The sequence below is a fragment of the Pristiophorus japonicus genome, chromosome 13 (genome assembly GCF_044704955.1).
Source record: "Pristiophorus japonicus isolate sPriJap1 chromosome 13, sPriJap1.hap1, whole genome shotgun sequence".
Taxonomy (NCBI): domain Eukaryota; kingdom Metazoa; phylum Chordata; class Chondrichthyes; family Pristiophoridae; genus Pristiophorus; species Pristiophorus japonicus.
The window spans coordinates 106,120,511-106,134,290 of record NC_091989.1 but is presented as its reverse complement, the minus strand read 5'-3'; the positions used below and the strand labels follow the sequence as shown (position 1 = coordinate 106,134,290).

Below are 13,780 nucleotides of genomic sequence, written 5' to 3'. Positions count from 1 at the left end.
GTTACCCCCAATACCATGTGCTTTAATTTTGCACACCAATCTCTTGTGTGGAACCTTATCAAAAGCCTTTTGAAAGTCCAAATACACCACATCCACTGGTTCGCCCTTGTCCACTCAACCAGTTACATCCTCAAAAAATTCTAGAAGATTTGTCAAGCATTATTTCCCTTTCATAAATCCATGCTGACTTAGACCGATCCTGTCACTGCTTTCCAAATGTGCTGCTATTTCATCTTTAATACTTGATTCCAACATTTTCCCCATTACTGATGTCAGGCTAACCGGTCTATAATTACCCATTTTCTCTCTCCCTCCTTTAAAAAAAATTGGTGTTACATTAGCTACCCTCCAGTTCATAGGAACAGATCCAGAGTCGATAGACTGTTGGAAAATGATCACCAATGCATCCACTATTTCTATGGCCACTTCCTTAAATACTCTGGGATGCAGACTATCAGGCCCCGGGAATTTGTTTGCCTTCAATCCCATCAATTTCCCTAACACAATCTCCCGCCATCAGAGATTTAGATGAAGGAATTGAGTGTAATATCTCCAAGTTTACAGACGACACTAAGCTGGGTGGCAGTGTGAGCTGTGAGGAGGATGCTAAGAGGCTGCAGGGTGACTTGGACAGGTTAGGTGAGTGGGCAAATGCGTGGCAGATGCAGTATAATGTGGATAAATGTGAAGTTATCCACTTTGGGGGCAAAAACATGAAGGCAGAATATTATCTGAATGGCGGCAGATTAGGAAAAGGGGAGGTGCAACGAGACCTGGGTGTCATGGTACATCAGTCATTGAAAATTGGCATGCAGGTACAGCAGGCAGTGAAGAAGGAAAATGGCATGTTGGCCTTCATAGCTAGGGGATTTGAGTATAGGAGCAGGGAGGTCTTACTGCAGTTGTACAGGGCCTTGGTGAGGCCTCACATGGAATACTGTGTTCAGTTTTGGTCTCCTAATCTGATGGAGTGCAGTGAAGGTTCACCAGACTGATTCCCGGGATGGCGGGACTGACGTATGAGGAGAGACAGGATCAACTGGGCCTGTATTCACTGGAGTTTAGAAGAATGAGAGGGGATCGCATAAAAAAATATAAAATTCTGACGGGACTGGACAGGTTAGATGCAGGAAGAATGATCCCGATGTTGGTGAAGTCCAGAACCAGGGGTCACAGTCTAAGGATAAGGGGTAAGCCATTTAGGGCTGAGATGAGGAGAAACTTCTTCACTCAGAGAGTTGTTAACCTCTGGAATTCTCTACCACAGAGAGTTGTTGATGCCAGTTCGTTAGATATATTCAAGAGGGAGTTAGATATGGCCCTTACAGCTAAAGGGATCAAGGGGTATGAAGAGAAAGCAGGAAAGGGGTACTGAGGTGAATGACCAGCCATGATCTTATTGAATGATGGTGCAGGCTCGAAGGGCCGAATGGCCTACTCCTGCACCTATTTTCTATGTTTCTATGTTTAATATTTGATTACTTGGATAGAGATATATAATTACTTGGATATTAGCGACACCCAACATGACTTTAAAAAAATTTGCATTTATATAGCATCTTTCATAACCTCAGCGCATCCAAAAGCACTTTGCAGCCATTTTGAAGTATGGTCACTTTTGCGCACAGCAAGATCCCACAAACAGCACTGCGATACTGACCATATAATCTGTTTTCATGATGTAGGTTGAGGGATCAATATTGATCAGAACACCGGGGACAACTCCCCTACTCTTCCTCAAATAGTGCTTTGGGTGCTGTTCTAGTCGTGGTTTAAAGACAGCACCTCCGACAGTGCAGACCCCCACTCAGTACTGCACTGAATTGCCAGCCTAGATTTTGTACTGAGGTCTCTAGAGTGGGTCTTAACCCATGACTTTCTGACTTTCTGACTCAAAGCCAAGAGTGCTACCCACTAAGTCACAGCTCACAAGAAAACAATAGGCTATTTTGTGAGGGAAATTGAGGAAGGTGTCAGTTTTATTGATTCACCACCCCAAAAAAACAAGAACTTATCGATGGAAATCGGTTTAAAAAACAATTTTAAAGGTCCCTACTGAACCAACCAGCCAGGGTGGCGGGTCATAGTGGTAAATCTGCCACAAAAGGATGTGCAGAGACTCTAGTCAGACTTACAGCTCGGATCCCATGAAACAAATCAGGGTTAAATTCACATGAAATGCAATGGGGTCCAAGTGATATGAAGCACAGAGGAAGCCTCCAACCATTTCAGACCACACACCCTCATTATTGTATTTGTTCATGGGATGGACCCAGCCCTAATTGCCCTTGAGGATGTGTGGTCAGAAAGGGTTGGAGGCTTCCTCTGTGATTCTGATCACTTGGACCCCATGTGTAAGGTCACTGATATCAGTCAGGTGCAGCCCTCCCCAACCCAGTTGACTGCAAGTTCTTTCCTCACCAACATTCAAGGACTGTGGAAAGGTGCGTGTTTGCGAAGTGCAGGCGGTAGGTGCTGACTGGGTGATACCCCCAGCATCGAAGCACTGACCACACTCGACCAGCTCCGCTGGGCAGGCCACATTGTCCGCATGCCTGACATGAGACTCCCAAAGCAAGCGCTCTACTCTGAACTCCTACATGGCAAGCGAGCCCAAGGTGGGCAGAGGAAACTTGTTAAGGATACCCTCAAAGCCTCCTTGATAAAATGCAACATTCCCAATGACACCAAGGAGTCCCTGGCCGAAGACCGCCCTAAGTGGAGGAAGAGCATCCGGGAGGGCGTTGAGCACCTCAAGTCTCGTTGCCGAGAGCATGCAGAAAACAAGCGCAGGCAGCGGAAAGAGCGTGCGGCAAACCAGACTCCACACCCACCCTTCCCTTCAACCACTGTCTGCCCCACCTGTGACAGAGACTGTAAGACTGCCTAAGATGATCCCCCCCCCACCAATGGAGCTCATCCAGCGACGGTAACGGTAATGGGAGATGTCTCGGGTCCATCGCACCTCCCCTGGTCCCCGCCCCTCCTATTTGCATAAATACTGGTGTCTGCAGGACCAGCCGCTCGGATTCCGCAGCTCCAGCTGGGCACAAGGTTATGGCTCTGCTCTCTCTCGTGAGGATTTTCGGCTTCTCTTTATTCCAGAGCCTTGCTTCTGTAAGTAAAGTGCGTCTTATCACACAATACCAAATTGATCATAGTGAATATTACAGGGCAAAATCCATGGAATGGGGGTGGGGGCTGCGACGGACTTATTCCCGACCCGAGTTAGATTTTGTATTGAATTTTCATTCGTGCTCCTTCATTAGGCGGATGGCGGTGTCCTGGGAGAGGCTCGAGTCGCTAAGAGATGTTACTGCGACCTTCAGCTGTCGGATGGACCGTTCCCGCACCTCCAACTCGAGCAGCTCTATCGGGTCTCTGAGAATTGCAGCCAGAGGCTGAACGTCCCACGGGTGAGTGAGTGTGAGGCAACAGGCAACTCCCACCATGCGAGCCCCGAGCGCCCAGCACAGTGCCCAAACTCTACCTGCAAACTGCTTGTGCTGAGATAGGGGCGATTCAAAGCCTGGAGCTCGCCGCACCTAGTGCCAGGTTGTGGGGTGCAAATTGGAGACTTAACTGCTCTTTCTACACACACACAGGGAGCAAGGGGATGTCAAGGGGGGGGGGGGGTGGGGGGCGGCTTTTTCCTTTAGAAAGAAATAAAGACTTGCATTTATATTGCGCCTTTCACGACCACCACCGAGGTCCCAAAGTCCTTTACACACAATGAAGTACTTTTGGAGTTTAGTCATTTGTGTACGAATTTGCGCACAGCAAGGTTCCACAAACAGCAAAGAATAAAGACGAGATCATCGGGTTTAGCTGTTAGTTGAAGGATAAGTGTTGGCCAGGGCACTGGGAGAAATCCCCTGCTCTTCTTCCAATAGAAGTATGGGGTCTTTGACGTCCACCCGAGGATTGCAGGCGAGCCTCGGTTTAACTTCTCACCTGAAAGACAGCACCTCTGACAATGCTGCACTCCCTCAGCACTGCACGGGAGTGTCAGCCTAGATTATGCGCAAGTATGAGGGTTTGCTGTTGACTTGATGGGTAAACAAACCCTTATGAGATTCCTTTCATCCTACTTTGTACCTTGTCCCAATCTCTTTAACAGAAAACCATATTTTCTATTCAATTGACAGTTCAAGGAACCTGTTGATGAAATTGTCCAATTGGAACAGAAATTGAAGAGCCTTGCGGAGCGCATTAATGAATTTGAAGAAGAATATGATGGCGAACTATACAGTATCATTTCATTTCGGATAATAGAGATTGAAATCGCCGAGCTGACTGACATGCTTAACCAAGTTCAAGAAAAGTGCTCCAGGAACCAAGATGATATAACTGATGTGGATATGCAGGTAAGTGGGATTGGGGTTTGGTTGCAATTGTTGTGTGGGGGGAGGGGGTGGGGGTATATATGTCGCGTTTTGTTTTCACCATCCAATTTATGTAATCACTTTGTTTAAAAAAAATGTAGGCTGAGTATATACAGCCCTACTCTTAGCTCACCCATTAGAATGGTATTCTTGTGATCTCCTTACTGAGAGTGTTATTAGCATATTTGAAGCATACATATTTCAGCACACATGGTCTCTTTTTTTGGTCAAGTAAGCATTATACTGATTGAAAATCATTCCTGCCAGTATCTTTATCCCCCATCACCTCCCACTGTACAGTGGGATGAGGGCAGAGTTAGCTAAAGTAGACTGAGAACACAGATGAAACAGTGGCACAATTGAGGAATAGTGGAGGACTTTTAAGGAGCTTTTTCATAGTGCTCAACAAAAATATATTCCAGTGAAAAAGAAGGGCGGTAAGAGAAGGGATAACCAGCCGTGGATAACCAAGGAAATAAAGGAGAGTATCAAATTAAAAACCAATGTGTCTAAGGTGGCCAAGGTTAGTGGGAAACTAGAAGATTGGGAAAATTTTAAACGACAGCAAAGAATGACTAAAAAAGCAATAAAGAAAGGAAAGATAGATTACGAAAGTAAACTTGCGCAAAACATAAAAACAGATAGTAAAAGCTTTTACCGATATATAAAACGGAAGAGAGTGACTAAAGTAAATGTTGGCCCCTTAGAAGATGAGAAGGGGGTTTTAATAATGGAAAATGTGGAACTGGCTGAGACCTTAAACAATTATTTTGCTTCGGTCTTCACAATGGAAGACACAAAAACCATGCCAAAAATTGCTGGTCACGGGAATGTGGGAAGGGAGGACCTTGAGACAATCACTATCACTAGGGAGGTAGTGCTGGACAGGCTAATGGAACTCAAGGTAGACAAGTCCCCTGGTCCTGATGAAATGCATCCCAGGGTATTAAAAGAGATGTCAGAAGTTATAGCAGATGCCAAAATCTACCAAAATTCTCTGGACTCTGGGGAGGTACCAGCGGATTGGAAAGCAGCTAATGTAATGCCTCTGATTTAAAAAAAAGGGGGCAGACAAAAGGCAGGTAACTATAGGCCGGTTAGTTTAACATCTGTAGTGGGAAAATGATTGAAGTTATCACTAAGGAAGAAATAGCGGGACATCTAGATGGGAATAGTGCAATCAAGCAGATGCAACATGGATTCATGAAAGGGAAATCATGTTTAACTAATTTACTGGAATTCTTTGAGGATATAACGAGCATGGTGGATCGAAGTGTACCGATGGATGTGGTGTATTTAGATTTCCAAAAGGAATTCGATAAGGTGCCACACAAAAGGTTACTGCAGAAGATAAAGGTATGCGGAGTCAGAGGACATGTATTAGCATGGATCGAGAATTGGCTGGCGAACAGAAAGCAGAGAGTCGGGATAAATGGGTCCTTTTCGGGTTGGAAATCGGTGGTTAGTGGTGTGCCACAGGGATCGGTGCTGGGACCTCAACTGTTTACAATATACATAGATGACCTGGAAAAGGGGACAGAGTGTAGTGTAACAATTTGCAGATGACACAAAGATTAGTGGGAAAGCGGGTTGTGTAGAGGACACTGAGAGGCTGCAAAGAGATTTAGATAGGTTAAGCGAATGGGCTAAGGTTTGGCAGATGGAATACAATGTCGGAAAATGTGAGGTCATCCACCTTGGGGGGAAAAAAAACAGTAAAAGGGAATATTATTTGAATGGGGAGAAATTACAACATGCTGCGGTGCAGAGGGACCTGGGGGTCCTTGTGCATGAAACTCCTTGTGCATGAATCCCAAAAAGTTAGTTTGCAGGTGCAGCGGGTAATCAGGAAGGCGAATGGAATGTTGGCCTTCATTGTGAGAGGGATGGAGTACAAAAGCAGAGAGGTCCTGCTGCAACTGTACAGGATATTGGTGAGGCCGCACCTGGAGTACTGCATGCAGTTTTGGTCACCTTACTTAAGGAAGGATATACTAGCCTTGGAGGGAGTACAGAGACGATTCACTAGGCTGATTCCGGAGATGAGGGGATTACCTTATGATGATAGATTGAGTAGACTGGGTCTTTACTCGTTGGAGTTCAGAAGGATGAGGGGTGATCTTATATAAACATTTAAAATAATGAAAGGGATAGACAAGTTAGAGGCAGAGAGGTTGTTTCCACTGGTCGTGGAGACTAGAACTAGGGAGCACAGCCTCAAAATATGGGGGAGCCAATTTAAAACCGAGTTGAGAAGGAATTTCTTCTCCCAGAGGGTTGTGAATCTGTGGAATTCCCTGCCCAAGGAAGCAGTTGAGGCTAGCTCATTGAATGTATTCAAATCACAGATAGATAGATTTTTAACCAATAAGGGAATTAAGGGTTATGGGGAGCAGGCGGGTAAGTGGAGCTGAGTCCACGGCCAGATCAGCCATGATCTTTTTGAATGGCGGAGCAGGCTCGAGGGGCTAGATGGCCTACTCCTGTTCCTAATTCTTATGTTCTTATGTAAATATGATTCAGCCACCTTCTGATAACATCACTTTGTTTTGGTTTTCCACTCCTTGCTAGTGTATAGTTGCATGGGTGCCCTTGGCCTCCGGGACATTGCCTTGGCCTCCGGGTCTGTCATAATGAGTGTCGGAGGATTACCTGACTGCAGATCGACGAACTGACCTTGCCCTCCTAACCTTACCACAGCATCGTACTTTCAGCAAGGGGTCAGCAACTAGAAGCAGGAACCAGTTTTTGCTTCCCTGACTGGGGTTACATGAAGCCACTTGAAGCCCCCCTGACTAAGATAATCTAATTTGGCTCAAATTGGAAATCAAACCTGGGACTTTTCAGGTCTGTGTGGGTAAACTAATCACTGGAGCAGCTCGATGAGGCATCAGGGGGGTCTGGTCATTTATCCAACCAACACCACTAAAACCAGATTATCTGGTTACTTGGACAACTGTTCGTGGGAGTTTGCTGTGCACATCTCCTACATAACAACAGTGATTACACTTCAATAGTACTTCATTGGCTATAAAGCACTTTGGGACACCCTGACTTGGTAAAAGGCATGATATAAATGCAAGTTCTTTCTTGTATTCTTTTTTCGACCAACAGGCACAAAATATTACAAGCAAAGTGAATGAATTGGAGAAATACGACCGACTTAAAATAGTTCGAGAGCACAGAAGAAATAATATCTTGAAAAGGAGTCTGTCTTCTTGCAAGAGTGCACTATTTGTAACTCCAACCCCATATGTCACTCCACAGTCAGGTGAGTACAACTGGAAGGGCTAACATCTGTTTGAATCACCTTTCACCACACGGACAAGAGGAAGAAGCCGTCCTGATGTTTTCTTTCAGTTGTGTTGCTGTGAAAAACCAGCTGCATTCATTCAGTTTTGTCGCTTTCGTTTTTTGCGCAGAAGAAACTCCAGTAAGTTTCAAGGTAACTGGGCTGGACGAACCCAAAAAGTGGATCAGTTTCAAAACCGATCATGTTTAGCCTTCATGTTATACTCTGGAATGAGTCACCAGATAGTATGATGCCCAGTGGCGGCCCGAACCAGTCTCTGTTCTTGAAAATGCTGTCACCACACGTCTTGATACTTCATAGAGTCACACAGCACAGGAGGAGGCCATTCGGACTACCGTGCCTGTGCTGGTTCTTTGAAGCAGCTATCCAATAAGTCCTACTCCCCTGCTGTCTCGCCATAGCCAGGCAAATGTTCCCCTGAATTGGCATGTAGAACATCAGTGGTTTCACGACATTGCCATCGGAGCTGATTGCAGATCCAGAACACCTACAAAGGAGACTTCTCCCCAACTTGCATAATGACCCCTTTTAATTACTTAATTGTAGTTCCCTTCCTCTTCACACAATCCTGCATTGAAAGTGCAGTGAGTACAATTTCAAAACAGCAAACAGCTGTAGTGGCAGATCTCTCCAGGCAAAGACCCACAGGTACGGTAGCCTAATAATCGTTTCACTGGTCAAGCAACCCAAAGGTCATTAGTTCAATTCCAGCACGGCAAGATGTGAAATTGAATTCAATACATTTGTGGGCTGGCACCAGCAAAACATATTCTTCAGAGAAGGGAACATGCCATGTTGCCCAATCTGACCTACACGTGCCTCCAGTCCCACATTATGTGGTTGAATCTTAACGTACTCGGGTCAACTCGGGATGGGCTGTTTGCCAATGTTGCTCAAATCCAAAGAATAAACAAAAACAAAATAGATCTTTACAGAAAATAAGTCTCAGTAATTCAGGGCGACCACAGTGCAGGCACTTTAAATAACATGCAGACTCTCCGCACGTAACCACTAAGAATGATCAGCTTTGGCTCTGTGGACTGGGAATTTTTCCTCTTCCTACTGATCATAAGAGACATGGGTGCTCATTGGGAACTCGTGAGTTATCTTGGGAACCTCCCATGGAAAGAAATGTAAAAGCTCCCTCGATGGCCTAGTGGGTAAAGGTATATTGCAATGCAGACCAGAAGCTGCTAAACCTCAAACTTTGGTCCGTGTTGAATTAGCTGATCTTAGCTAGGGAGCAACTGGCTTCAAGACTATTGGTTTAAGGAGGGTGTAAAATCAGCTAACCAGTTCCTAATTCTAGCTAGTGAGTTGTTGGAAAAGGCCCATGTACATGGATGTTGGGTGAGGATAGGATTGAGCTGCAATTCCTTTAATGGTTGTAGAGCCTGCCACTTACTGCTTGGGGTTACACTGGAAAATTTCCCATTCGGGTGAGATACTGTGGAACTTATACACAAGCAACAGCCAGCATTCAGCAAAAAAAGTAAGACATTATGGTAAAGTTCCCAATTGTCATTGCTGTAAGTCATTGGCTGGGTTAGTAAAGCTTGTATCTGTTTTAGACCATCGGGTTGTACTGCTAGTTGCCTAATGTTCTCAGTTTGGGAGAAAGTTGAGCACCAGACCCACACATGTGCACGAAAATTGTTCGGTTTATAATATCTTTAGAAAGTAAGATTAAAGAGGAATAGAATCGAAAAGCAGAGAAGTTATGTTAAACCTATTTAGCACCTGGGTTAGACCTCACTCAAAGTACTGTGTACAGTTCTGCTCCATAGTACAAAAAGGATACAGAAGCAACAGAGAAGGTACAAAAAAGATTTACAAGGGTGATATCAGAACGGAGAGGATATAACTATCAGGAAAGACTGAATAGATTGGTGCTCTTTTCTCTCGAAAAGTGAAGGTTGAGGAACTTGAGGGGTGACCGGATAGAGGTCTAAAATTCTGAAGGGGTTTGATCATTACATAAGTTGTTAGGATATGATTAGAGAAGGTCAAATGGATTCTGGGCCTCATTGTGTTTTAAGTGTGTTGAGTACTGTTATGCTGTACATATTGCTGTCTGCCCTCTGTAACAGCAACAGGGTTTGTTGGAATTTCTTGCAGGGTCCTGCTCCTTCGGAAGATTAAAAGCAGTCTCCTATCCCAAGAGTTCAATGCTCAATCATTTTGGGACATCCTACTCGTATGGTTCCTGGGGGAAAGATCCACTGCCTGCTCCTGGGAAAGAGGATCTATACTGGCTCGTAATTATGTTCAGTAGTAATAGATTTGGAAGTAAGATTCGTGTTTACAACTCTTACTCTAAATTTCTCATCAAAGGTACTTTTGTTGATATGACCTTTAAAACCTATAATGTCCAAGGCTCTGGTGGGACAATGTATGGAGATGCCTACTATTACAATTGCTACAACTTGGGCAAGCTCTGCAGATTTGACATGACCACACACGAGGTCATACATGTCACCCTGCCATTTGCTGGCTTTAATGACAAATTTCCATACTGCACACTTTCTGCCTGTTACTTGTACACAGACATGGATCTGGCAACAGACGAAAACGGACTCTGGGTTCTCTACGCAACCGAATTCAATTTCGGAAACCTGGTTGTCAGTCGACTCAATGAGACTGACCTGTCGGTACTCGAAAGCTGGAACACCACCCTATACAAACGTTCGGCAACCAACGCCTTCTTGGTGTGCGGGGTTGTGTACGCCACCAGGTATTTGAGCCCCGAAATAGAAGAGATCTTTTACATGTTTGACACAACCAGTGGAGTTGAGCGGAATGATTTGAGTATCCAGTTCCGAAAAATCTTGCCTGGCATCCAGTACATGAACTATAACCCGCGGGACAGGAAGTTGTATGTGTACAGTGATGCTTATATTGTTAGTTACAGTTTAATCTTCTTTGAATAAACTGAACATATGTTCCTGAGAATCATGCAATGAAAGGGAACCTGTTCTTGTCCACACAATAGCAGGAAGCCATATGCACTAATATATATACAGCTAAAAATTTAAAATGAAATGTGCTTGGCAATTCTTTGGATCAGGTTTGTGGAAAACCAGGACATATAGCCACTGGTTGCTATATTTTCTTTTTACTGAAAAAAAAGTTATTTGTCACACTTTGTTAACTTTATATTTCAAGTTTTGTGTCTTGTAGTGTTTGTAGTTTGGTCCATGTACTGATAAAAAACCTACAATGAAAAAGCTCGGAGACTTTAGGAAAATAATATTGAATTATGCAAATGATCTAACTTGCTGCCGAGTATGTATCTCCTGCAGTCTTTAACTGATAATGTTATTATTGTGTTGGGAGGGGCTCGTGTTTACAGTCATCATCATAGGCAGTCCCTCGGAATCGAGGAAGACTTGCTTCCACTCCCAAAGTGAGTTCTCTGATGGCTGAACAGTCCAATAAGAGAGTCACAGACCCTGTTACAGGTGGGACAGACAGTTGTCGAGGGAAGGGGTCGGTGGGGCTGGTTTGCCGCGCGTTCCTTCCGCTGCCTGAGCCTGGCCTCTTCACGCTCTTTGCGTACGATAAACAGCATCTCAATTCTGTCTAGACCAGGTGCGTAACATTTTACAACTGTGGCTTGAAATAATCTGATAATATAGCAATATTGTTGCTATGAATGCGATATAAAATGCAGTATGTAACTGGTAATCTGGGTTAATGTGATAGTAAAGCAAAATGAGATTGAAACCACGGTGTTCACTGCATGTGATGTAACGACTGGTATTTTGGCTTCTTTGTGTTGCGACATTTAACATTTAACAGCTCTACTGACACCTTGCTTTCAACCAAGTACCTGAAGAGCTTGCTGGCTCAATCACCATTCGTCCATAATATGAAGAATTGTAACTTGTTAAACCCTGTTTATAAAAAGCATTTAAAAACAAAAATAAAAATCTAGTATCAATTTGGAAAACTATTATTGTGGTGAACTTTGTGCTTGTGCTGTAATTAAAGAATTTAGATCACCCTTTTCACAATCTGGAGGCAACATTCTCACAACAGCTTTACCGTCCCAAGTTTGTTGCTGTTGTTGATTCATTGCATAGTTTTTCTCACTCATCTGCATTGGAAACCACACTGTTATACAGATAAACTGGTTTTCCACATCTCTTCTCTTCGCCGATTCCTGCTAGAGTGTATCCTATGGATAGCGGCAGCCCTGTGGTGTCAGTATGAGCCTCTAAGGATGGGGGTATGCATCTGTGCTGGGTCACAGGATGTACCTGCCAACTACAATCACCACAGCAACAAATGTGGCACCTATCTGGCTCTATACATTTGGGTTCACCTCGGGAGCCACTGGGGTGTGGTGCTGAGGTGGTACGGGCATGGTGTCTCTGCAAGGCATAACCATCATCTGTGCCATCTCCTTTCATTCCCCGACTGCTGATAGAGAGTAATACATATTATTCATTCAAGATTAGCTTGTAGTGGATCCCGGTAGCTCGCACTGGAAGATCCTAGGATTATTCCTGCAGTCACCCACGGTGTCAATATTTAATGTTCTTTTGGCTTAATTGCCATAACTTTACTCCCTCGGCGTGGCTCAGTCTGGGAAGATTGGGTGACCGCTTTGCAGAGCACCTCCGTTCTGTTCGTAAGTGTGACCCTGAGCTTCCGGTCGCCTGTCACTTTAATTCTCCACTGCATTCCCACTCTGACCTCTGTCCTCGCTCTCCTACACTGCTCCAATGAAGCTCAATGCAAGCTCGAGGAACGGCACCTCATCTTTCGTGTAGGCACTTTACCTCCTTCTGGACTCAACATCGAGTTCAAAAATTTCAGAGTGTAAACGCTGCCAATCTTTAGCTCGCTTTCCCCCCACCCACCTCCCTCAGAGCCTGTTTCTTTCTTTCCTTTTTTCCTCTCCGTGTTTCTAATGGCAGCTAGTCATAATCCCACCATTCATACCCTATCTTGACTCATGTTTTTCTAACTCCTGGCATTACCAATTGAATTTTGGCCATCCTCCCTTTTGTCACTCTAATCCCTCTTCCAACCTATCACAGACTTTCCCTTTTGTTTTTTCTTACCCTCCCCCTTGTTAAGAATCTGTTCTTTTCGAACACTCTCCAGTTCTGACGAAGGGTCATCGACCCGAAACGTTAACTCTGCTTCCTCTCCACAGATGCTGCATGACCTGTGGAGATTTCAAGCATTTTGTGTTTCTTTAACGGAGTGGGGTGTTGTGAAGCTTTGTGAGCAAATCTTGTGTAGTCAACCTGAATGACTTTGTGAGAATAGTGCACAGAGGAACTAGGCACAAACACGCAAACTAGCGCATTAAAATAGCACACAGAGGAATTTCCACCCACGATTATTTCCCATTAATGTTACCTCAGTTAAAACCAGAACATACTGCACAGGTAGTAGCAACTACAAATAGAAAGAACTTACTTGGTTGGTTGGTTTCCCACATATTGCTGAAGATCCATTATCTGTGAATCTCTGGACCAAGCTATAATCCTCCTGATTATAGTGTATTATGGCTCCCTAGGTTCCTTTGCTTCCTTCTTGCAGCAGGTGGGGGGAGGGGGGGGGGGGCGGGGGTGAAGGAGATTGGGGTGGGATATGGAGAGAGGGAGGAGGGGTGTGGAGAGAGGGAGGAGGGGGGGGCAGCCGGGGTGGAAGGAGGAGTCTGGTTCCCAGTCTCCCCTTTCTGTTTTCACATGACCCTGCCAATCTATAATGAAAATCCGTGGCCTTGGTGCCCAATGGAGGAAGAACAACTGTCGGACCCCCTTCTCTTTACAAGAGTCAGGCTGAGCACTGGACATGATTAAGTAAAACAAAAGCAGTTTATTGGAGAATATGAATACATTTGGCTTCATTCTGTACATTGCAGTGAAACAAGGCTCAAGTCAGTTGAAACAATTGAAATCGGACAATTTCTAAGCTGCACACACATATTTATATTTATGGTTACTAAAATAAATAGGTTTTGTGTTTCTCATCCAGTGGACTCTTCAGGTCATCCAATGCACTCTATAAATTACTACCAATATACACTCTTACCACTCCCATATTACTGAAAAAGTAGACA

General features: G+C 44.5%; 1 protein-coding gene across 1 annotated transcript; it reads left to right on the top strand.

The window, feature by feature from the left end:
* Positions 1-2,891: 2,891 nt before the first annotated feature.
* On the top strand, positions 2,892-11,641 carry LOC139278161 (olfactomedin-4-like). The gene is made up of 6 exons (XM_070896816.1): positions 2,892-2,929; positions 3,015-3,117; positions 3,270-3,416; positions 4,149-4,367; positions 7,500-7,656; positions 9,817-11,641. The coding sequence occupies exons 1-6, from the start codon at positions 2,892-2,894 to the stop codon at positions 10,626-10,628; spliced, it is 1,476 nt and encodes a 491-aa protein (XP_070752917.1). The 3' UTR covers positions 10,629-11,641.
* Positions 11,642-13,780: the final 2,139 nt, after the last annotated feature.

What these genes read in the sequence shown, in the direction of transcription:
- LOC139278161 (XM_070896816.1), top strand. Translation starts at nt 2,892, where the DNA reads ATGATCCCCCCCCCACCAATGGAGCTCATCCAGCGACG. An exon ending in TAACTGATGTGGATATGCAG is followed by an intron (nt 4,368 to 7,499) that starts GTAAGTGGGATT and finishes TTCGACCAACAG; the next exon opens with GCACAAAATATTACAAGCAA. An exon ending in ATATGTCACTCCACAGTCAG is followed by an intron (nt 7,657 to 9,816) that starts GTGAGTACAACT and finishes AATTTCTTGCAG; the next exon opens with GGTCCTGCTCCTTCGGAAGA.